This window comes from Oryzias latipes, chromosome 16, assembly GCF_053564925.1.
Source record: "Oryzias latipes strain Hd-rR chromosome 16, Olatipes_Hd-rR_3.1".
In the NCBI taxonomy this organism is placed as follows: Eukaryota; Metazoa; Chordata; class Actinopteri; order Beloniformes; family Adrianichthyidae; genus Oryzias; species Oryzias latipes.
This window is the reverse complement of record NC_136252.1, coordinates 13,393,467-13,415,931: the sequence shown is the minus strand read 5'-3', so window position 1 is coordinate 13,415,931 and position 22,465 is coordinate 13,393,467. Positions and strand designations below refer to the sequence as shown.

At 39.3% G+C, this 22,465-nt stretch overlaps 1 protein-coding gene across 4 annotated transcripts in view; it reads left to right on the top strand.

Annotated features, from left to right (window-relative positions):
* LOC101156675 (F-actin-uncapping protein LRRC16A) overlaps positions 1-22,465 on the top strand; it is a 69,672-nt gene that overhangs the window by 24,562 nt on the left and 22,645 nt on the right. For all 4 annotated transcript variants that reach the window (XM_023964166.2, XM_023964164.2, XM_023964165.2 and 1 more), the window contains exons 4-17: positions 2,679-2,738; positions 4,582-4,703; positions 5,237-5,334; positions 6,423-6,493; positions 6,599-6,672; positions 6,777-6,852; positions 11,495-11,583; positions 12,034-12,128; positions 13,392-13,478; positions 16,373-16,476; positions 17,308-17,385; positions 17,807-17,883; positions 19,095-19,199; positions 20,121-20,190. In XM_023964166.2, coding sequence (XP_023819934.1) covers positions 2,679-2,738; positions 4,582-4,703; positions 5,237-5,334; positions 6,423-6,493; positions 6,599-6,672; positions 6,777-6,852; positions 11,495-11,583; positions 12,034-12,128; positions 13,392-13,478; positions 16,373-16,476; positions 17,308-17,385; positions 17,807-17,883; positions 19,095-19,199; positions 20,121-20,190 — 1,206 coding nt within the window. The remainder of the gene's footprint in view (positions 1-2,678; positions 2,739-4,581; positions 4,704-5,236; positions 5,335-6,422; positions 6,494-6,598; positions 6,673-6,776; positions 6,853-11,494; positions 11,584-12,033; positions 12,129-13,391; positions 13,479-16,372; positions 16,477-17,307; positions 17,386-17,806; positions 17,884-19,094; positions 19,200-20,120; positions 20,191-22,465) is intronic.

The window sequence follows — 22,465 nt, the reverse complement described above, 5'->3', positions numbered from 1 at the left end:
ACACTTTCCTTGAAATAAACACAAGTACAATACTTGCTGTACTGTTGCAGGGAGAGGAGTGTGTTATGGAAAATAATACGGCTTTAATTGGGTGTTTGTGTGTGTACGTCTTGGCAGGTCAGTGTGTGGTGTGGCTCTTTGACTCTCACTGTTAAAAATTCGTCTCTTGGTGTCAAACTTGTTCGCCACCCCTGCACTTAATAGTCAAAGCTGAATTTTTTATGTTTAAATTTAAATGTGGTCATTTTGTGCATGTTTACTCATACGTGTTTTTGTTCTGTGGTAACTACATTATCCTTCAACATTTACTCTCATCTAAAGTCTGTGCTGTGCATTTACTGCAGAGGCTCCTTTTTGCTCCTTTTTTTCAGTGGTTGAAGATGTGATGCTTTGGCTTTTTTTGAGAAGCTGCAGGGCTGGTCTGGCTGTCTGTCCAACAGAGGAACTCCTCTTCACGCTCACCCCCCTTCTTTCCTTTTGTCTGGTTACTTTAATAGCCTGCAGTAACTATACAGCTTACATTCCTGAGTATCCTTTTTTACTCTGTTATACTGTCGAAACCCCTCTGACCAAACATTTTTTAAACTCAGGTTTATTGAAAGCGATCTATCTGTTTGGGATCCAATAGAAATAAAGCGGATTTTGAAACGAGGCTGCTCACATTTTTGACTCATTTCAGTCACCATCATCAATCTGAAGGTGTATGTTAAGACAACGTAATTTGTAGGACATCTGTCAAAAATAAAAATAAAAGAAAACTCAAAAAAGAGGGGGAAGCATCTGAATGGCAGATGGACAGTGAACGAATGATTGAACAATCAGTCAGCAGCATTCGGTTCTGCATACACCTCTCAGCATGAAAGCATAGCTGCTGGTTAGGAGTCAAAGTTACTGGCAGTCCTACTGGTGCAACTAACTAACCCATCTCTGCAAGGTTGATTTAGTAGTAAAGAAATTACTTTAAGTTGTTTTTTGTAAAACAAAGAAATTTCACATTCTGGACTTGTTTCTTTAAAAAAGCACAACCAGCTCAGTTTGATAACCATCAGTCTGCAGGGAACAGCACAAGGAGGCACTCCTCCGTAGATGAGGAGAGTCTTTACTTTATCCTCTACACAGGAGCTTTTTTTTCTTTTTTAAGAAGCTTTTATCTACACAAACCAAAAAAACATATGAGATATCTGGCTTTTGTCTATTTAAAAAAAAAAAACATACTGGTTTGGTTCAGCAGCTTATGCAGGGAGGATTAAGAAAAGCTGAACAACAAGTAGAAATGTAATTTAAAAAAGATATGAGAGCCTATAGTTCATACCTGGCATATCTTTGAAAGCAATAGATAATCAAAGAAATGCAGATATGTAAACCCAACAGAGAAAAGGTGGAGGGGACAAATGTTTTTAGCGTCTGTATAGGGGATCCACATGTTTTGATTATTAATTTATTTAAATATTACAAATAGTTTCCTGAAAGGGCAATACAACACTAAAACTGGACACTCCCTGCACATTGTGTTTTGTAATTTCCCCATAGCAAATATCTCACACATGAGAGGAAAACCATGTTCAATAACCATCTTTGTGTTTGTGTTTATGCTCTTCTTCCCCTATAAATATTTTAAAAAATTGTTGGCGAGAAGTTGAAATAAATGTGTCATCTTTAGAGGATCACAAACAACATTGAAATTTGCCATCTGATTCGTCATTACCTGTTTATTTGTGAATTCATTTCTGTAGGAAAAACGGTTGAACAGAATTAAAAAATGCCTGCAGATAAACACGATAGGTGCTACGTTATAGAAAATGGGTAAATATGCATAAAATTAACTAGCAAATTCGTTTGCCCAATAAGAATATAGCTCTTTCATTTTTCATTGTTTGATTCTTCCCTTTAATAGCTACAGAAATCCGATAGAATCAGGTAGTAACACAAACACACAGAAACACACTGTATAGTGTATTCAGACAGACGGATTTAGGCTTATCTGCTCCTTCCTCATCTCTCAGCTGAGCCTCAGGAGCCCAGCTCCCACCTGGAGCTGTCTGGCCTCTCCGCCTGGCCTGCCCTCAGGCACTCAAGATGTGCAGTCAACTTGTGCTCATTTTGTAGCATGCGTTCTCCTGCACAGGATTTCCATTTCTCAATTGATATTCTTTTGTGGGGTTTTATATCGCTCATGAGAAAATGAGGCAGCTCTCTTTGTCTAAAAATGCCACGTTCAGAACTAATGTGGAAACAAAAGTGGATATTTGTCTTGTTTTTTTTTCCAGCTTGAGGATTCTTCATCTGCGACTACGCGTTATCTAGTGCAATCCACAATTTTTTTACCACGTTCTCTATTAACATCAATAAATGTAGATGATGTCTTTCATGTGACATGAAAAACACAAAGCTTTGACTTCACAAACCATTTTATTTTAAGGTTTAATTAACTTCACAAAAACCTTCCCTGTGACCACATGTGGACAGTTTATTATGGAACCATCAAATATTCCAAATCAAGCCTTAAATTGTAAAGAAAGAAATTAAAATCCAGTTAACTAAGTTGATCATTCAAAAGTGCTTGTAAGCCTTGATTGCATTGTCTGTTGAATGTGGTTGTATTTTTGCCTAAGCTGAGCTGTCTGATGGTAAAAGCTGAATTTATGACTTTAACTCCTAACGTTTTCAATCATTTTTAGGTGGAACACTCCTTTAATTATCTGGAGATCCAGGGAGTTGCTTGTAACAAGCCGACACAGGTAAAGAACCCGCCTCTGAACGTACAAACTATTGGATATATTCACTTTGAACCATACCTTTAATAACAGTATTCTTACGTATGGCTGATACTTTGTAGGAAAGATGTTCTTTTGCAGTTCCTATTTAAGTATAAAACATGAAAAAGTTAGTTTCTTCTTCAGACAGAACTTCATCATTTAAAGTGATCCCACCACAAACCAATCCATAACTTTAAGTCTGTTCACTCCAGCAGATCCATTTTTACATTCTAAATTTTCCAAACTTGGTGGATTAAATACAAGCCTGCATCATTTATATTCTGTGGTTCATTTAAGAAATGAGTCCAGACTAAAGGCATGGATTTTTCTGAAGGTTCTGTTTGCTTTCAGGCACCAGATTGTTTGAATTCTTAAAATGTTAAATACAAAAAGGATTCCATGGTCTTTTATTTTTTTCCAAGCGGGAAAGTAGGCTTTCATAACAGAGTCCTCTTCACCTCACGGTTTGATCTTTTCCAGAGATGCATGAATGCTGTTAGCATTCAAATGTGCGTTTCTAGTGTTTTCTATAGCGTTTCTATAGGAAGACTGAAATTGTAGTTGTGGGTTGAGGAACTTTAGGTTTAGGATTTTGGATTCTATAGCAAAAAGCTTATCTGTCCTGCGGCTGAACTCACTTATCATGAGTGATGTGAAGAGTCTTAATGCTGTGATTGAAGGTCTCCTGTGTACCAGCTAGGATTATGTTAATTTAACCCATATTGTTATATGTCATCATTTGCATAATCCAGATTAGCTCTGTAATGGTTAGCCAGCATTAGTTAATGTCATTGATCTTAACTGGATGTTGTTCGTGTGTTGGATGGATGGATTTGTGAGATTTATTCTGTTCTGGTTCACAGTTTGGTACAAAAGACTAAACGAATGAGACAATTTTATACTAATTTTATATTTCAGTCTCACAATACTATTTTGTTTGTGAATCAGGTTAAGAATCCAGAATTCTATATAGCTATTTGGCTGTAGAAAAAAAGATGCATCTTCATTAAAATTCTGGAGATTTTTTTTTTTCTTGAAACAGTAATTTAAAAAAAATAATTCTTCAAATTTACAATTGGTTGATGTTTACATCTTCCCAAATGGAAACAAAAATACAGTAGGAAATGTTTGTGAATCCCATCAATCCAAACAAACACAGAACCTTATAGTTTGAATATGTGCAGTTGTTGGGTTCTCTTCAATTGAGCAGTAGCATGGCAGTTGTTCATGGCAGACAACTGCAGTAAAAGTCAGATGATGAGAATAACAAATGAGTAATTCCTCTGGAAACTCTTTTGAAATTAATTTTGAATCCTAAAGATGGGAATAGTCATGCAGATTATAGCAGTTGAGAGACGTTTGCTTATTAAAACCTCTTCTATAAAAAAATGTCCTTTGTGCAAGACGGGTTGGTATTTAAGCTGTTTACTCTTGCATATTTCTGCCAAAATACACAAATGTCTATTGGGAAGATCCGAAATGAATAAAGAATTATTGACATTATCAGTGAAGACTTGCATTCAGCATCATACTTTTCTAGGGAATTGATCACTTTAGCAAATAAAAGCATTCATTGTTTTTAACACATTGACAAAGGAAACTTAATACACATATATCTAAATCTTAATACATATGTATACTGTTCAGATGGTGTATAGTGCTGTTCATTTTGTTTTGCTACTACAATCAAAAAATAAAGAGTCTAGGTCAAAAGCAACGCATCATTTTCTAAGCTTAATGGGTGCATTTGTGGTTGTCGTTTTCCCTATAAATGTACATCTTCTAACAGCTTCAGGCCTCCTTGTCTCTGGATATCTCCTTTCAGCTATGCATAGATTATGAGCGTGGCTCCTTCTCGCTGAGGCTGCCCTCCACAGAGGAGGTCAATGAGGTGGTGGCTCACATAGGGAACTGTCTGCTGAGGATATGTCCTGGCCTCCCGCCCTAGTAAGTTGATTCTGTTTACATTTGTGTGGATCTTGACACTCCAGTTCTACATCCTGCAGCAGTTTTTTCCCCATTGTTTGCTGTTATTAAGTTCATTTACTATTCAAGCTTACAGTTTAAAAAAAATCTCATGATGACGCAGATGCTTACACATGCGCACAGATTCTATAGCTTAACACTTGAACTCATATTTATTGTAAAGTGCTGGAAATATGACAAAAAATGCAAAAATCATAGACATAAATTACTTTGTGTCAACTTTAGAGGGTCTAAAAGGTAAACAGGTTTTAACTGATTGACTGCTGATCATTTTTTAATCGTAAAAATTAATGTTGTATTGCTTCCTTCAGTATTCACATTTATGTATAGATAAGAAACATGCATTTCTAAACCAAACCGAGTTTGATTTTGAGCAGTCAGAGCTGGCAACATTTATTTTTTTTTTTACTTTAAGCTTTCATAAAGGTAGGCGGGAGGAAGGATTTTTCTTTGCTGAATATGACTCTGTTTTCTCACCTGTCATATCTTCTCAGTAAAGTGATGAAGAAGCTCTCCATGGAGCCCTCTGACAGGCTGCCCCCTCTGCAGACTCTGTGGGAGAACAACAAGCTGGCTGAACCAGGACCCTGTGGTAAGAAGTTAGGACGTTTTAATGTATGCCTGTATGTATTCTGGTCTACTTACAGCCCCCATTCATGAACTGAAGCTTTCCATTGGCTGGATTTTCAACAATGTCTCATTTTCAATGATTTTACTTCTTTAACCTTTGGGAACCAATGGAAGGGGGTGTCCAGCCCAGCGGCTGTGACATCCGCGTAATAAAACTGTCTAAAATAGACTTCAACTTGTTTTTATATTCTGTGATGGAGACTATATTGAATGAAAGAGAGAATATGGCAGTTATGTGTAGTTTCTGGATAAAAGTGATCTTTTATCTTTATAAAAAAGGCAGAAGATGGATTGTAGCGTGGAGCAGAGGACCCACTGTGTGTGTGTGTGGTGTGTGTGTGTGGAGGAGCGGAGCTAGCTGTAGAAATCCAATTTTATTCTTTGCCACTCGCACAATAAGGAAGGTTTTAGAGAAAATATCAAAAAGCTGGTGGGGAAAAAGGATTCCTGACAAAGTGTCAAATGGACAACAGAGCGCACAGAAAACAGATTTAATGTTTTTGGGCTGCCTGGAAGCATAACCCACAAAAGCAAACACCGCCTGGATAACTTAAGTAAGGTCCCGTCATAAAGGTGTGAGACCTGTGATGTGTTCAGCTGAACAGAAGCTGTTTAATCATGGGACACAAAGAAAACTCAATTTTGCCTGGAATTTTTTTGTTCAAAAACATTTAAATTAGTTTGTTTAAAACATTTGTTCTTGTTGTTTTTATGAATTATCACCTAAAACATTCATTCTATGTTGTAAAAAACAGTTTGTTGGACATTTTTGGGGTTTCCAAAACAAAATGAATGACTTTTTTTTTCCTGATGGAATTTTCTGTGTTTGTATGATTTTATCTCTAGTGTGTTAATAAAACTTAGAAAAATGACAAAATAATGTTGGTGTCACATAGGTGAGGTTATAGTGATTAAAATAATACCAGCTAAGCAAGCAAGTATTCTTCCAAAATGAAAGTACAGAGGTCAATTAAAAAGTACCGGTGGACAAAATTTGAGATTTAGGCCCAAGGTTCCAAAGGGTTACTTTTTTCCCTTCATTTTGTCTAGGTGGGTTTTCCCAGATGTACAAATGTGTGTGCGACTGGTTAGGTCTGCCTTACAGAGAAGAGGTACAGTGGGTAAGCATACGTTTTTCTTGATTTTTAAATTTTTGTTTACAGTTGCACACAATCTTAACAAAGCGGATGACTAGAGACTATTACAGTTCATTCTCTCTTCTTTAGGATGTTGACACCATCTATTTAACACAAGACACCAGAGAACTTAATCTGCAAGACTTCAGTCACCTGGAGAACAGGTGTTGGCCGTGGTTTCATTGTAGAATGTGCTTTTGTGTTGTGATAGTTGCAATTATTACTACAAAGTTCAAACTCCAACTTGTTTTCTTCCACTTGTCCTCAGGGATCTGGTGGCTATAATAGCTGTCCTGGAGTTTAACCAATGGTTCACCAAGCTCTCCACCAAGGATTACAAACTGGTTAGTACCACTCTCGGTTTTGTGCTGGTCATCATCAGAACTCATCAAGATTGAATAAAATATTTCTTAACGGTTTTATTTAAAGGTTCATATATTGCATTTGCTATTACAAATTCGTAACACAAATGTCCATCATTAAAACAGACTTTGTTTAATGCCGAATATTTGAATAAATTCTCTAATAATGTTTGAATTCAGGGTTTTAGGTCTGGTATTCCAGACTGACTTTTTTAACCTCTTTTAAGCTAAATTCATAAAATGGTGAGTAAACTTTTGTGTTATTGCTTCTCTGAGCCAAAAACAAAAAAAGAAAGTAAGTTTAGGATACAAATCATATAGGTTAAACATGCTACAAGCTTATTGCCCAAATGTGGTTGTCCAATGTCCTTTGAAGTAAGTTCCGTATTTACTTTTTTTCTGATTTATTTTACATGTGCACAGTATATGAGCTTTTTTTCTCTGCGCTCACATGGATGTTTTTAAGTGGAGATGTTTTTTTCGGTCTTGCATCACTTCAACGCTAAGATTATAAGCACACTTTTGCCAAGATTGTGGTGTCACCAATTCAACTGAGAAATTCTGCTGTTCCAGTTTCATTGGACATTGGTTTAAAATCCTGCCCCTGTACCTGCAGACTGCTTCTATTAATAAAAGAATGGGCTGCTGTCAGGAGCTCTGTGAATGGTATTCTGAAACTATGATAGAATCCCATCTGTGTCCAGTAGTTACATTTTCAAGTCAAGTTGTTAAACTGTCGGGGACGTTATAACAAAGGGGAAATGGTTGCGAATGATAGCAACTCAGTCATGGAGTGGTCGACCACTTAAACTAAAAGAATGGATAATGAGACACTGAAATCACCAACTTTCTGTTGAGTCAACCACTACAGACCTTCACGCTTCATAGAATACATTTTTACATGCCAGAGAGTTCCTTCAGTGCAATTCAAAGCATTGGCATGAAACTACTGGGCTTGGGTCTTTAGCTCCAGTATAAGGAACTCTACATGCTTTAGCGTACCAAGGTTCTGAGGAAGCAAACTGACAACAACAATAAGCCATTTGATGCGTTTTTTATGCATCAATGGTTAAACATTGTCCAAGAGAAATTCAAATATGTAACCTTTTGGTTATTTCTGGATTTGGTTGATGTCTTTGTTTTTTTTACATTCTCTACTAATGCAGTGCAGGGTTCTTCCACATTAGTTTACTATGGTACTAGCTGAACCAATCCTTTTTCAGAATATAAGCCCCATGTTTTTTTCTTTTTCCTCTTCCAGTCTTCTGAATGAACAGCTGACCAGTGTTCGTGAAGGATAAGACTCCTAATCCAAATGAGACAAAGGGGCTTAATGTATCTGACTGTTGCTCCCCTCTTACCAATTCACAACAACCCTACATAACCATCTGCGTGTAAAGGCTTTTCTCAGTTTCACCAATTACCAAATGCAGGTTCTTCTGCCAAAACATTGTCTTTAATGTCACTCTCAGGCTTGTTTTGCTGTTCAGAAATGCAAAATCTAACCCTGCTATGTCTAGGTTTGACAGTTCCACAGTCCAGTAAGCAAAGATAAAAACTTTTTAGGACCCTTTCTTCACTTTTAGGGATCAGACGATCAGTGTTTTCACAATCCTATCTATGAAATATGCTTAGCTTTTCTAAAGTCAATGGAATGAAAAGCAGTGGAGATTCCAGAGCGGTGGTGCTGCCGCCCTGAGGTTAGAGGTGGGGGGCCAGTGAAAGGAGGGAGAGTGGTGGAAGAAAGAAAAAAAATTCTGTTTGCTACAGCTAAAATGCTGGCACAAAAAACACAAATCAAGGGCAACCCAGTTATGATGCAACAAATGTTTCAGTGAAAAAGAAACACCCCATACAGCATAAATAAGAAAAAAGAGTGACTGATAAGAAGCTGCATACACGAATAATAATAAGATAAGACAATACAAATACTTTAACCTATACGTCAGGCTTTTACAGTGAGAACCTATGCTCATCCTCAGTTTGAACAGTTGTTTTTCTTTTTCAAAGTTCTAAGACAAAAAAACGGTAAAGAAGAAAATGTGACACTACGTACACACTGGGCACGTGATGCATGTTTAAGAACGTGTTGAATGGAGGATCTTAAACATGCTTTCTCCAGGCTTTTTCCTTCACAGCTCTATTCATATATATTATGGACTTGGTGTCACATAAGTCTATCCGGACACAAACTGCAATTATTTATTTCTCCTTCATTATCACTTTTCAAATGGTTGGCGCATCCATTAATTAAAAAAAAGCTACCCATACATCACTACCAAATCTGAGCCCTTGATTGGTCTAAGTTTAGCTGGTTTGACTTTGAATGTGCGTTCCATGACTGCACGTTTTCTACGTGGAGCAATGTGTGAACATGAGAGTTTTGAACGTGGAAGCCCAATATGTGCATATACTGTACATGTGTTTACAAAGACTTTTCATTGGAAGTGGTTTTTTGAATGAGCGCTGCCAAGGGCATTGTGAACGAAGCATGAGAGGAGTGTAGCGATAAGAAGACTGGACCTCTGGTTACCTCACAGCATGTTTGTGTGTGTTTGTTAGTGCTATTTCATGAGCGGCATGACATTATCCCCAACCTCTTTCACACCTCCCACTCCCTTAACTGATAGAGATAGACATTGAAAAAGTTGGTTTGTGGAAATACTAATAGTTGGGACCTCTTCCTCTGGGGATAGCCGCATAGCCAGTCAGGTGCAGCATCACAGGTGGGGACCAGCCTCACAACAGCAAGGTGGCAATGCAGGTTCCCATCTAGAACTGTAGCGGCTGAACAGCAGCTGACCCAGAGGTAAAGGACACAACCGAGAAAGCACAAAAAATGAAAATAAAGAAAAAATATAAAATTAGCTTTGTCCTAAAACCATCTATGCTCTCTGCGGCAGACTGTTCCAAAAACAAGGGTCATGGTCCTGAAAAGATGCCTCTCTGTAAGTTTTGGTTTTCACAGTTGGAATGATTAGCAGTGCTGGAGGATCTCATGTTCTGCGAGGGTTCATCAAGATCTGAGAATTAAGAAGGTGCAAGACTGTTAAGACATTTAAAGGCCATTAAAAGTATTTTAAAATCTTACATTTCGAAGCATATGGGAGCTAATACAAGGATTTTGAAATTGGGGTGAGATGATTGTTAGCCCGCCTCCTGGTCTTGGTGAGAACTCGTGCGGCAGACTGTTGGACTAGCTGAAGGTTCTTAAGGTTGTTTTTCGCTATTTGGCGAGTAGTACGATCCACACTGACTGTACCAGTGCTGTCCCCATCAGCATGACTGTAAAAACACAAAGCTCTTTGTGCATTTTCTGCTAAACTCTTTACTATTATACTCCATTTCCCTCCTCTGAATACCATCATGTCATCCCTGTCTCTTAAGTGTCATCTCTCACTGCCCTCATCTCGCTTATTCCTCTGCTGTAGTGCCCATAGTTTGGCCGAAACACGGCGTGAACAATTGTTCCTTTTTTCCGTCCTCCCCTCCTATTGTCACTCTCCCCTTTAACTGGTATTTGCTGCATATGAATGTTGGACAATGCCCCGACTGTCACAGCCTCATGGAGCCAAACAGAAACGGCCCTTGTAGCAAAAAGGCTGTTTTATAGAAATAATAACAACACAATGTTCCAGTCAGATTCTGTTATCATAAAGTAAACATCGCAGATCGTAATGCTGAGGCATCAGAAACTAAATGTGTTTCCACACAATACCGTTCAGTTAGAAGTATGACGCAGCAACTGCTAAACTGGGTCACTGCACTGTCTGGGTCGGCCGTGGACATTTAACTTTTGAATTTTTGATTTTGCCTACATATAAGTGGTTTTGCTCTCTGTCTGTCTCTCCTGTGGCTCTCAGACCACATAAGCGAAAAAACTTTCTTCTTTCACCTAAAATGGAGCATGGTCTGCTGTCTCCAGTCTCGCCGCTCCTCGCATGAATAGTTTATAAGTGAAAGTCAAAGAATTCACTTGTGTTGTTTTCTACTTGCGCACTTCCGCACAGCTTTAATTACCATAAACAGCTTTCCTGAAGAAAGTCCATTGAAGAATTTATAGGAAATGTTTCTCAGTGACCTTGAATGATTCTGTTTGGTCTTTTGCTGTTTGGGATAAAAATGCTTCATTTTGTCAAAGCAAGTTTAGTTAATGAAGTCCTTTTTAAATTATTGGTTAAATAAAGAGAACAGAAACTCTGTAATTACATAGCAGGAGGAATTTGGCTGAAAAACCTTAAAAGCATCCAAATAGAAAAAGAAAGTTTGAAAGGCATTTTCGTCTTAGTCCAGTAGGCTGGCTGGTCCTGATCAGTTGATGTGATCCAGTTAAAAAGCACATTCTTTTGTGGCCATCTATGTATTTGTTCTGCAAATGTGTAGCATTGTACTGTGGTGAAGTACAAGGAGAAACGCCAGAACCACTAATGAAATGTTTTAAGCTTTTTCTGTCTTCTTTAGAACCTTTCACATTGCTTCACTGACCTACATGCACAACAAATGTATCCAACTCTGTTTGGATAAACATCAACTGTGTTCTTTTATTACATCTTTGTGCCTCAAGGGTATCAATATATATTAAGAGTTTCAGCACAACACTGAAAGTCGTCTGTCATGTGTTTAGTCGGCAGATGTGTGCGAGCAGATCCTTCGGGTTGTGGCTCGATCCAGTCGACTGGAAGAGCTTGTTCTGGACAACGCAGGACTCAAAACGTAAGGAAGCTCTGCAAACTAATGCTTGTTTAAGGAGATATTTATGAAAAGTTATATTGGGGGGAATCTGTGTGACACATAATAAAAACCCTTTACAGGTAAGTTTATGTTGATAGTTGGAACAAAAGAAGATTTAATATCCCTTTTTTTCCATTAACTTAAGAATTTCTGTTGGATGTTTCAAGTTGTGTTCTTTAAAAATCTTATTTTTGTAAATGTACTATTTTTAACCCTTTTAATTTTATTGGAACTCAGTGCAGTTTAAAAACAAAAACAAATCTATTGAATAATGATATTCATTAAATGACTATTTCATATTTATACTCGCATCAATTTTCCTCGAAAGTGTTCAAAATTTTTCCTGCAAAATCGATTAGGTTTTCCATTGTCTTTGTTGTGAGTTACTGATGAGCACAAAATAATGATTTTTTTTTTTTGGATAATCCACAGGGACTTTGCCCAGAAGCTAGCTGCTGCCTTGGCCTACAACCCCAGCACAGGATTGACCGCCATCAATTTGTCCAACAATCCACTGGAGGACAGAGGTCTGGTGTCTCCCCTCATCTGCTTTAATACCTTTTATTTAAAGTCTCACTCCAACGATATTTTTTTGCTACTGTAAAATCGTTCCCAGTGGTCTTCTAATGATTTTTATCCAGTTTTTAGCTTAAGTCGAAAAGCCTGTGTCGCTTTTAAGACATACTTTCTGCAGAGCAGCAGGAGCTACATAGAAATTCGCTCTTGGGTTGTGGGCGAGACTGTTGGTGCGAAAGTTAGCCTAGCTAATTTCCCAGCATGCCTTTCCTTACACTCGCTTCCACTAGTGACAAGCACCTCACGTCCCAAGCTAACATTATTGCGGGGGGAAAAAACAGCTAACAAAATCCGGCCGCACAGTTTAAGGCCAGATGGCAGCTCAGATTAAGAAAATGAAGACGTTCATTCATCTATTTGTCTGCAGGTGGATGATTTAGGATTGGAGTGGGAGATTTTGGCCCGCCCTTGTCAGTAGCTGAGTCACAAGTTTGAGCTTTTTCTAACATCCGGTTTTCATCTGGTCCTTATCCAACACGATTTGAATAAAGAAATACTCAGAAACGCAGTTTTAATCTTAAATTATTTTATATATGTCCTTCATTATGAGAAAAGGGCTACAAGAACATGTAAAAAACGTAATTTTCATTGAAGTGGGTCTTTTAATGTAGAGCCAGCTCTCCTCAGTTTAGTTATTCTTCTTTCGGCGTTTTGGCTTTATTGTATTAACATAATATTTAAGTCATAATTAAGAAGATCATCCATTGTTCAGGTTGGATATTGTTAGTAAAGCTTAAATGCTGATCCTTCTGAAGATGAAATAAAAGCTCACTGAAATTCAGAAGATCCATCTTGTCACTTGTATTTTCTTTGGTAGTCAACTTCTTTTACTGCTGTGTGTCACCCGTTCAATAATTCATCCGTTTCACCCTAAGGCTTCTCTGTCTATCCGGAGCACATAAATTAAGTATATACTAACTACGCATCAACTAATCATACAGCAGATTCACAGATTTATCATTCCCTGGTGAACTTGTTCACATGGAAAATTGACCCGCAGATTCTGCTGCATATTCTAAGTCTCTTTGCAAGTAACGTTCTTGACAAACATGTCAAAACAACAAAACTCATAAAGTTTAACGGCATGTCAGGTTGTTTTAAATAATATACTGTATACTTTAAATATACTTTAAATAATATATATCATAAATAATATACATCATAAACAACCGACAAATTAATTTTTTTGTGTGTGTGTGTGATTCTCTCTCCAGGTGTTTCTTCTTTAGGTGCTCAGTTTGCCAAACTTCAAATTGGGCTAAAGCATTTAAACTTTTCCAGAACCTCACTGTCACCCAAAGGTACATCTTTCTTTTCCTCTTTACCAGTAGGTTCCTTAAATCAATCGGAATCTGGGTTTTTATTCGTATTACTTGATTTCTGTAAATATTAGCTGCAAAGATCCTCGTTTAAATATTATTGTTGTAAAAAGCAGGGCAGTGCTGTACTGATGCTTGCTTTGATTGCCACAGACAAATGGATGGGCATGATTGGTGGGATATATGTCTGTGGAATAAGTTTTTTGATGTGGTTTGAAAGAGGTACATTTTAGAATAACCAAATCTCTGTGCAGTTGAGCATTTTTGCAAAATTAAAGTGTCAGCTAAAAATTACTCATGGGTTCAATCGCGATTCCAAATCAAACCATTTAGCACAAACTTAGCACAAATGCAGCTTATTGAGACTCACTGTAAATACAGCCTCCTCTGAGGCAATCAATAAAGCACTCTCCAATTCCACAACAGAGGTTGGAAAGTGCCTGTGTTGTCTAAGCACAGTCTGGACTGTCTTTGTGCTGGCTTAACCCATCAGAAGACTTAGGGTTGGTGGTTTTCTTTTTTGTTGTTTTTAAGGTTTTCTTTTAAATTGTTACTGAGTCAGTTACAAATTTCCTGTTTTTTTTTCTTCCTTTATTGCTTTAATTTTGTTCTCATCTGTCAGCTTTTAGGGCCACTTGACCAGGGCCATTGACTTTCACACTGAGACTGTAAAGATGTTAGAACAGTATGTCAGTATCTAAAGATGTTAGAACAGTATGTCAGTATGCCTATGGTTGCCGTATGGAGTGGGCCCCCCCTCTTTCGGTTTTATTTGCACCTTAGACACGTAGGGTCCTTGGTAGGGGGGGTGCCTGGACATCACTGCCAGCAAGCAGCAGATGTCCTCCTGGCACCCTACCCGCCAATTTTAACCGCACCTTAGACATTTAGGGCCCCTTGGTGTGGAGGGTGAGGGGACATCACTGTGAGTAATCAGGAGATGTCCCCTTAGTGCCCTACTCGCCAATTTTAACTGCACCCCCCTTAGTACACACACCCCTCCCCCTTCAATATATACATTCAAACATAAACACACACACATGCACACAAACACCCTCTCAAACACCCATACACGCACACACATTTTACAAGGAAGGTGGGACCTGGGTCCATCTGTCCCCTACCCCGTCCCTGGTGGGGGGTGCGGGCCCCTTGGCGATGGCGGCCGTGTCCCTTGGGTGCCGGCTCCCTGGGCCCGGCGGTGCTCTCTCCGCACGGTGGGGGGGTTCATATTACACCTGAGCCGGGGGTGTTCGTGTCCCTGGGGGGTGGGTCCTGGTCCTTGCCCCTGGGCGCTGGGCCCCGCCAAACTTCCAACATGGCCGAGCCTGGTCGGGCCATATTTATAACATCCCTTATGGGCCGCCCTTTTTTCCCCGGGGTTCCCCCCTCCTGGGCGGGGGCGGCGGGCCCCTGCCTTGCTCCTACCTGGACCAACCGTGGGCCGGGTGGGTGGCTGCCTGGAGTGCGGAGCGGGTCTCCCTTGGGGGGTCCTGGCTCGTACCTGGGGTCGGGGCGGGGGGATGCCCGGAACTCCTGGGTGGTGGTGGGGTGCTCGTCTGGGGCTGTGGGCGTCCCTCTCCGGTGGGGCCCTGCGTTGGGCTCTTCCGGCGCGGCGGGGGGCTGCTTTCCTGGCTGGGCTGGGGCGGCGCTCTCTTTCCCTCTGCACCTCCCTGCTCTCTGGCTCTGGGGGCCTCGCGGCGGTCCTGCTGGCCCTGGCCTGGGTGGCGGTCTTGGTCGCCCGGGGGGCGGTTGTTCCCTGCCTGTTCCCGTGTGGCGCTGGGGGAATTCCGGCTGCCGCTGCTGCTGCGGCGGGGGTATGGGTGTGGGGGTGGCTGGGCGCTCCTCCTCCTTCTTTTCACATCCCACCATCCATTTTAGAAGAACATAAACACTCACCTGAGCACAGGTGTTAGCTCACCTTTGCACTAATAGTTTGCATGATTGAATGAATGAAAGATTTCACACTAGTTGGTTTAAAGGCATAAGTATGCGTTCGTGAACACTATCTGTTTTGTGTGCATGTTGACATGTGGACATTTCTGCGGCTAGCAGGTGTGTTGATAATATTTGAGTGTGTGTGAACAGGCCCCGCCCCTTTTTGTACTACATTTGAACCGTACCGTAACGATAAACAACCAGTAAACCTGCCTGCTCTATGCTGCTTCATGGTCTTACCCCCCTTCCCCTCCTATTATCACCCTCCTACCCCCCCCTCTCTCTAACGTCCCTCTCTCTTGTTCCCCTCTTTCCTTTTCCGTCCGGTCCAACACCAAAGATTTTCAAACATGATTGAAATTAATAAAGTTTGGCCTCAATTACAAAAGGGGTTTATTCAGACATACCTTTGGTTTGTCTGAAGATGAATAACCCCTCTTGTTAGAATAAAATATGTCCAACACAAGAGGCCCTCAGCTCTCATCTGTTTGCCTAGCTGTTGGACAGGACAAGTTAAAAAAAAAAAAAAAAAAAAAAAAAAAAAAACAGTATGTCAGTCGTGTGATGAAAACGATGCTGATCTGTAATTGGACTTTAGAGGGAACAGTAGGTGCACACTGTGCTGTTAAGATCAATTCACTCAAATACAGGTTTGCCATCTTTACTTAAAGAACTTTAGAAACTGTTATTGCATTTGTATTCTTTCCAGTCATTTTAGTGTTTCCTGTTTATTTTAACCTTTTAGTATTTTTGTGATCAAATTTTTCTGGGGATAGAGTGAAGAATAACATAGTCTTCGCATGTCATTGATAATGACATGTTATTGCAAGCTATCAGAAGGTGGTCTGGCTTTCACTCGGAGCCCTCTCCTTCAGGTTTCAGATCAATGGATGAAGATTTTCTGGTTGCAATAATGTTGGCACTGTGTGTTTGTTCAGGTGTGAACAGCTTATGCCACTCACTGAGTGCCAACCCGTCCATACCCGCCAGCCTAGTCCATCTGGACGTCTCAGGGAACATGCTTCGAGGAGACGACATGCAGGTGTGTACTGCTTTGTAGATGAGAGAAATGACCTTGTACAGGCTGTTATGGATGGTATTGATTTCCTTTTTTTGTTCTTTTAATTCCTCATTTATGGTTTTATGCCCGCTAATTAAATTTACAAAATCTCTCAAAACTTCAGATCTTAACTAATTCAGCAGAATGAAACTGTTCAATAGCAGTTCGTGGCTGGCCATGATCAGCACGGGATAGAGGATGAAAGTTAGCTAAGGCTATAATCCTTTATAATCTTTATTTAAATAAATACAAATACAAAAACGGTATGTTCTTGGGCTGATTAACTTAGTTTTATAACTGTCCTGTGGTTTTTATAGCTTTACTATCTATTCATTTATTGCAAAATTACAATTCATTCTTAAATTCTACGTTTGCAGTCAGCATATCACTTTAAAAAAATAAAAGATTTATTTTGAGTAGTTTTACATTATCGCTTTCAATTTTTCTGTTAAGGTAGAATTCCATTCTCTTGATAGTTTTAGCTAATTGGCATGGGTTAGCGCCATTTTCATTTTTTTTTTCTAATATTTGTATACTCTTTTTTTCCTTTGCTAATTTATAATTAGTCATTAAGCTTTTTTTTTTTTGCAGTTACTCTGTTTATTTTTCTATTTAGTTTTGGGTTTGTTTGTTTTGGATTTAGCTCAATTTATTAACGTTATTTCGTGCTTTTTTGAAGCAATATTTCTGTAAAACTTTCATTGAATAGCTTCAGCTCTATAAAACACACATTTTGTATTTATTTATCTCTTATTACTGTTATTCCTTATATACTCTTATTGCTCGAACTGCTGTTTTTTTACGTCTTCCCAGCATTTCTACAACTTCTTAGGTCAACCCAACAGCCTAACAACACTTGACCTCTCCAACACAGACTGCTCTTTGGACCAGGTTAGTCAGAGAAGAAAAGTGACTAAACAGAAGACGGGGATACAGAGAAAATGATAATGTATTTTTATTTCACAGATTTACAAGCAGCACTTTTCTTCTGACAACAGACTTGAACCCTGAAGTGTTGAGCATGAATGTCATCGTGTCGTACAGTTTCTGTGCAGCGATCTGCATACTACTAGCAATGTATTGATGTGGCTCCGAGAGCCAAGCAGCATTTATTGATTCATTTGAGATGTAACCAGCTGTTGGCTTCTCACTGGACTTATTGATTAGCCTATAAATCATATTCCTGTTTTGTCAAAAATAAAAATACATCCACCAATTTTTAATTACACCACACTAAAGGCTGGATTAAATCATTTTCAGGAAAGTATAAAAAGCAGAATGGCATTCAAATGCAGCTTTTTGTGTCCTGCAGGTTTGCTCGGCTCTGCTGCGAGGCTCAGTTCAGCACCTCTCTGTTCTCAACGTGTCCAAGAGCATCTTTCCACTCAGGTAAAATGAAAAGGAAATATATAAATGAAAACATAAGAAGATACTAAATGCTTTTGATTTGAAATTGTTATAAGTTGTGCCGATTTCTTACAAAAGTTGTATCTTTATTAAGTGAGGTTTTTAAAGCAATTGGCTATCTTGACATGCAAAACCTACTTTAACTTTCAACAAAACTGTATTTTTTATGTATCTTGATAAACTTTAAAGGCTGACTATAAACTTTAAAATGTTTTAATTTCTGGATAGTCTTTTTGTGTCATTTTAATATTTTTTTATTTGGATTGTGATTGATGTTTTAAAAATATTTAGAGATTTTCTTCAAATTGATTTTAAAGTAGTATAATGAAAATAATTTCACTCTGAAATTAATGATAACAGAAAGTTAAGATCACAACAGCAGTTTTTTAATAATCGGGGCAGATTGTAGGGTGTAGCGTAGTCAGTGCATTGTACTTTGTACTGGGATAGAATGGCATTGATGTATTGGAAAAATACCGCCACCCTCAGTTTCATCCGAAAATCTGCTCCTCCCTTCATTCTGAACAGTCAACATCATCATAGTTGTAGACAACTGTGTGAGTGCAGGGTGTCTTAGTGCGACACCTCCTGGCGAGTGAGTGCGACTGCATTTGTCTGCCATTGAATGAGTGTGGACAAACTTGTGTCCAAATGAGGAGTGAGTGCTGGAACGTTGTAGAGGAAACCAGAAAAAGAGAGACAAAAGCAGCAAACGTCAACCGAATGAAGAGAAAAAGAGGACAGCCAGACATTGAGAACAGTATAGGGTGTTATGACATAAACAACTGAGTCCAGCTGTGTATATAATATAGTACAAGGATTTAAAATATTCTTAATCCCGGAGAGCCCAACAGCAATTTTCTTCAAGACTTATAAAGTTAGTTAAACAAATTAGGTTGTTTTTTTTTTTCTTGAGAAGCAGCAATTAAAAGCAGCCAGAAAAATAAAAAATAGAACCTAAAAATGAAACAAAAATATTGAGTGGAAAAAAAACCGAGGGCCAAATTTGACTCAGTGGGTTCTCCAGGGTTAAGAGAAGCAGATTTGCTATTAAAGAAAATTTTTGTGGTTTTCAGCATATGAAGAAGAGGTTATAGCCCTATGCCTTGAATTTTCTATCCATAAAACCATTAACCAAATTGTACTTTTGTGTCAGATACATTTTTATGCAATCCCTCTCTGTGTTTGTGCAGGAAAGGCAAAGAAGTGCCTCCCTCATTCAAGCATTTCTTTAGTAGCGCCGCATCCATCAGCTCCATAAACGTGTCCGGAACCAAACTGCCGCCAGAAGCTCTCAAGTAAGATGGGAAAGCTGCTTTACGCTCAGAGTGCTGGAGATGCTGCAACTTTGTTTTTTGCCTTTTTCATTGCATATATCTAACTTTTTTTCATTTAACAGCCAATGTCACAATAAAAAGTTGTAGTAAAGTACAAACAGAACGAAATGTTTTTTTTTCTGGCTTGGACATTTCTGGCTTTTTAAAGACCAAGCTAGAGGAGCTGCAGGAAACTTGTAACATCAATACAATCAGATGTTTGTCACTCAGTTAAAGAGATCAAACACTTTTAAGCTATTTTTGTTGTTGGTTTATGCTGTTGGCAAGCAGATGAAAAAAATGAGTGAATATTAAAATCTGTTCACTGGTGTTTTCACCCCCCCCCCCTTAACTGACCAATGTTTTAATAGTTAATTGATACTTTATTGATCCCACAATGGGGAAATTCTTCTCCGCATTTGATCCATCCCCTGGAGGAGCGGTGAGCTGCAGCCTAACTGCGCTCGGGAGGCAGTACTGTTAAGGGTCTTGCCTAAGGGCCCTCACTGGGTGGTGATAATTGCTCGCCATTGGTAATGGTATGGTAATTGCCCCCAGTACCATTGTTTATTCCCCTCTGGGAATTGAACCCTGGATTCCTGCGTGGTAGTCTCTCACCTTACCAACCGAGCTACCCAGCCGATGCACAGCAGAAGAGAAATAAATCTGCTTGGTGACGTGAAAAACAGGCTGTGAGAACTCCTAAATTAAGCTGTGAGAATACATGTTCTTTCAGGTTTGTGTGCGAGAACAAATGTCTGCTAATGGCAGGCAATGAACATGTTCTTAGGTGAAGTAGTTGTGTTCAGTCAAACACAATAGTTTTCTGAATGTGTTTTACATGAAAAAAATCCACAACAGAAGAGCTGTACCTTCCTGACTGTGTGTAATGCTTTGTTGCAGAGCTCTCCTGCTTGGCCTGGCAAGTAATCCCAACGTGAAAGATGTGGCGCTCGACCTCAGCTGCTGCGAGGTACAATTTATGAAGTCCCCTTGCTAAAATTTTTATCAATGGGCTTGTAGCTTTGCGGTACTGTACATACCAGTCAAGCAGACATCCAGACAGAATTACAATGCTCAGCACGAATGAGTACACCCCACTACATTTGTCAGAAAACCTTTAGTGTCCGTTCAGAATTAACATTTTCTGTCAAATACTTTACTACAAAATACACCAACAAAGATATGTTAATTTGCACTCAAAAAAAGTGATTTTCCGTACTAATTATTCAAGCCCATGTTGTTCCCCTGTCATAGTCTTAGAAGAGAAGCCAAATTTAAGACTGCAAAATTCTAATTAACAGGGATTCAACCACAGGCGAGTCTAATGATTCATTTAAGAGGTGTCCAGCACACAGATGACTATAAAAGGGCATTTATTAACAAAGATAAGCCCTTCCTCTTTCAAGCTGTCAGAAATGGCTCCCCATGGAACAGAAATGTCACTAAATCTGAGAAAGGAAATCGTTTCTTTGCACAAAAAGGTGAGGGCTACAAAAAGTTCAGCAAAGCTTTACATATCGGTCAAAATGCTGTAGCAAAAGTGAAGTGCAACTTTCTAACAGAGACGTGGCTTCCGTCCACGGAAACCAACATCTCGACAGTAGCGTCTTCTGATGAGACGGGTTGAAGAAAATCGCCATGCAAGTTTACTGTGATAAGCTAAAGCAGTAGAAAGACAAACTGGAGCGACTGTTTCCCATGACACCAAACGGCGAACACTGCAGAGGAATGGCATGCATGGTTATCGTCCACGAAGGAAGCCTCTCCTAAAGCCCATGCACAAAAAAGCACACTTAAAACTTGCTAGGGGTCCATGCTGATAAAGATGAAGACGACTGGGACTCAATACTCTGGAGTGATGACACAAAGATCACCATTTTTGGAACTAATGGTTTTAAAACTGTCGCAAAGGTGAGCGATTCAAAGAAAAATGCATGGTGCCTGCAGTGAAACATGGTGGTGGCAGTGTCCTCATGTGGGGCTACGTGAGTGCTGCTGGTGTGGGGGAGCTGCATTTCATCGATGCTATCATGAACTCAACAACATCCTGCTCTATACTGAAGGAGAAGATGCTGCCATCAGTCCATGTACTTGGTCGTCGAGCACTTTTCCAACATGACAATGATCCAAAACACACTTCTAAAGCTGCTGTTGCATTTCTGAAGAAGGACGGTGTGAAGGTCATTGAATGACCAAGGATGTCTCCTGATCTGAACCCAATCCAACATCTGTGGGGAGTTTCTGAGGCGACAAGTTGAGCATCACTTTCCATCCAGCATCCAGGCTGTAAAAGAGGTTATTCTTGAAGAATGGAAAAAGATAGATGTTGCAATATGTGGCCAACTTGTTCATTTCATGCCTAGAAGACTTGGTACTGTCCTTAAAAATGATGGGACTCATACAAAATACTAGATGTAGTAGTTTTTGTTGCAGGACGTATTTATTTTTGCTTCAACCAATTCAAGTAAAACTGAAGATTATGTGATCTAAGTTAGATCATTAACCTTAATTTCAAGAGTTAAAGTAGGGTTCCATAAAACTCAACCTTGTAGACAATATGGAACATTTTCTTTTGTTTATCAAGCTACTGATTAAATTAGTACTTTTTAAAGGGGGTGTACTCATTTATGCTGAGCACTGTAAGTCCAGTATTATAGAATGAAAACAAAGATCTGCTTGCGATCATAGATTTAAGTAAATGTGAAAACCTTCACACAGTCTGTACAGGAGATATGGCACAGATGAGATTGACACACAGAACAATATGCGCTATTAAAAAAAGTGTGAAAAAAAGACTTAAGAATACCTGCAACACAACAAGACCATGAAAGGTGAACACTGATATAGCGAAGGAACACTGTACCTTTCAAATGAATGTTTAGAGCTTTTTCATGGCACAAATCTGTCAAATGTGTTCTTTTATTGCAAGTGAAACACTAAAGTTCAATAAAGAGTCGTCTCTTGCTTGTCTTAAATATTTTGGCTGCTCCCTATCAGAGATGTTCTTCTGTTGGTGATAAAGTCAAAATACTCCTACGTGTTCAGGGACAGCTGTTTGGACTCATTTGTTATTTCTCTCAGCAGCATGTGCTCCTCCTACCAGCTAAACTTTAGTGAGGGTGGCTTTGAGCCACCCTCACTAAAGTAATGCTCATCCAATGCGATCGGCTTTATAGGGTACACTCGAAACCCATTTGACTGTCTGTTGGCAAAGTTGAGAGGCTGCATAATAGAGCAGTTGGCAG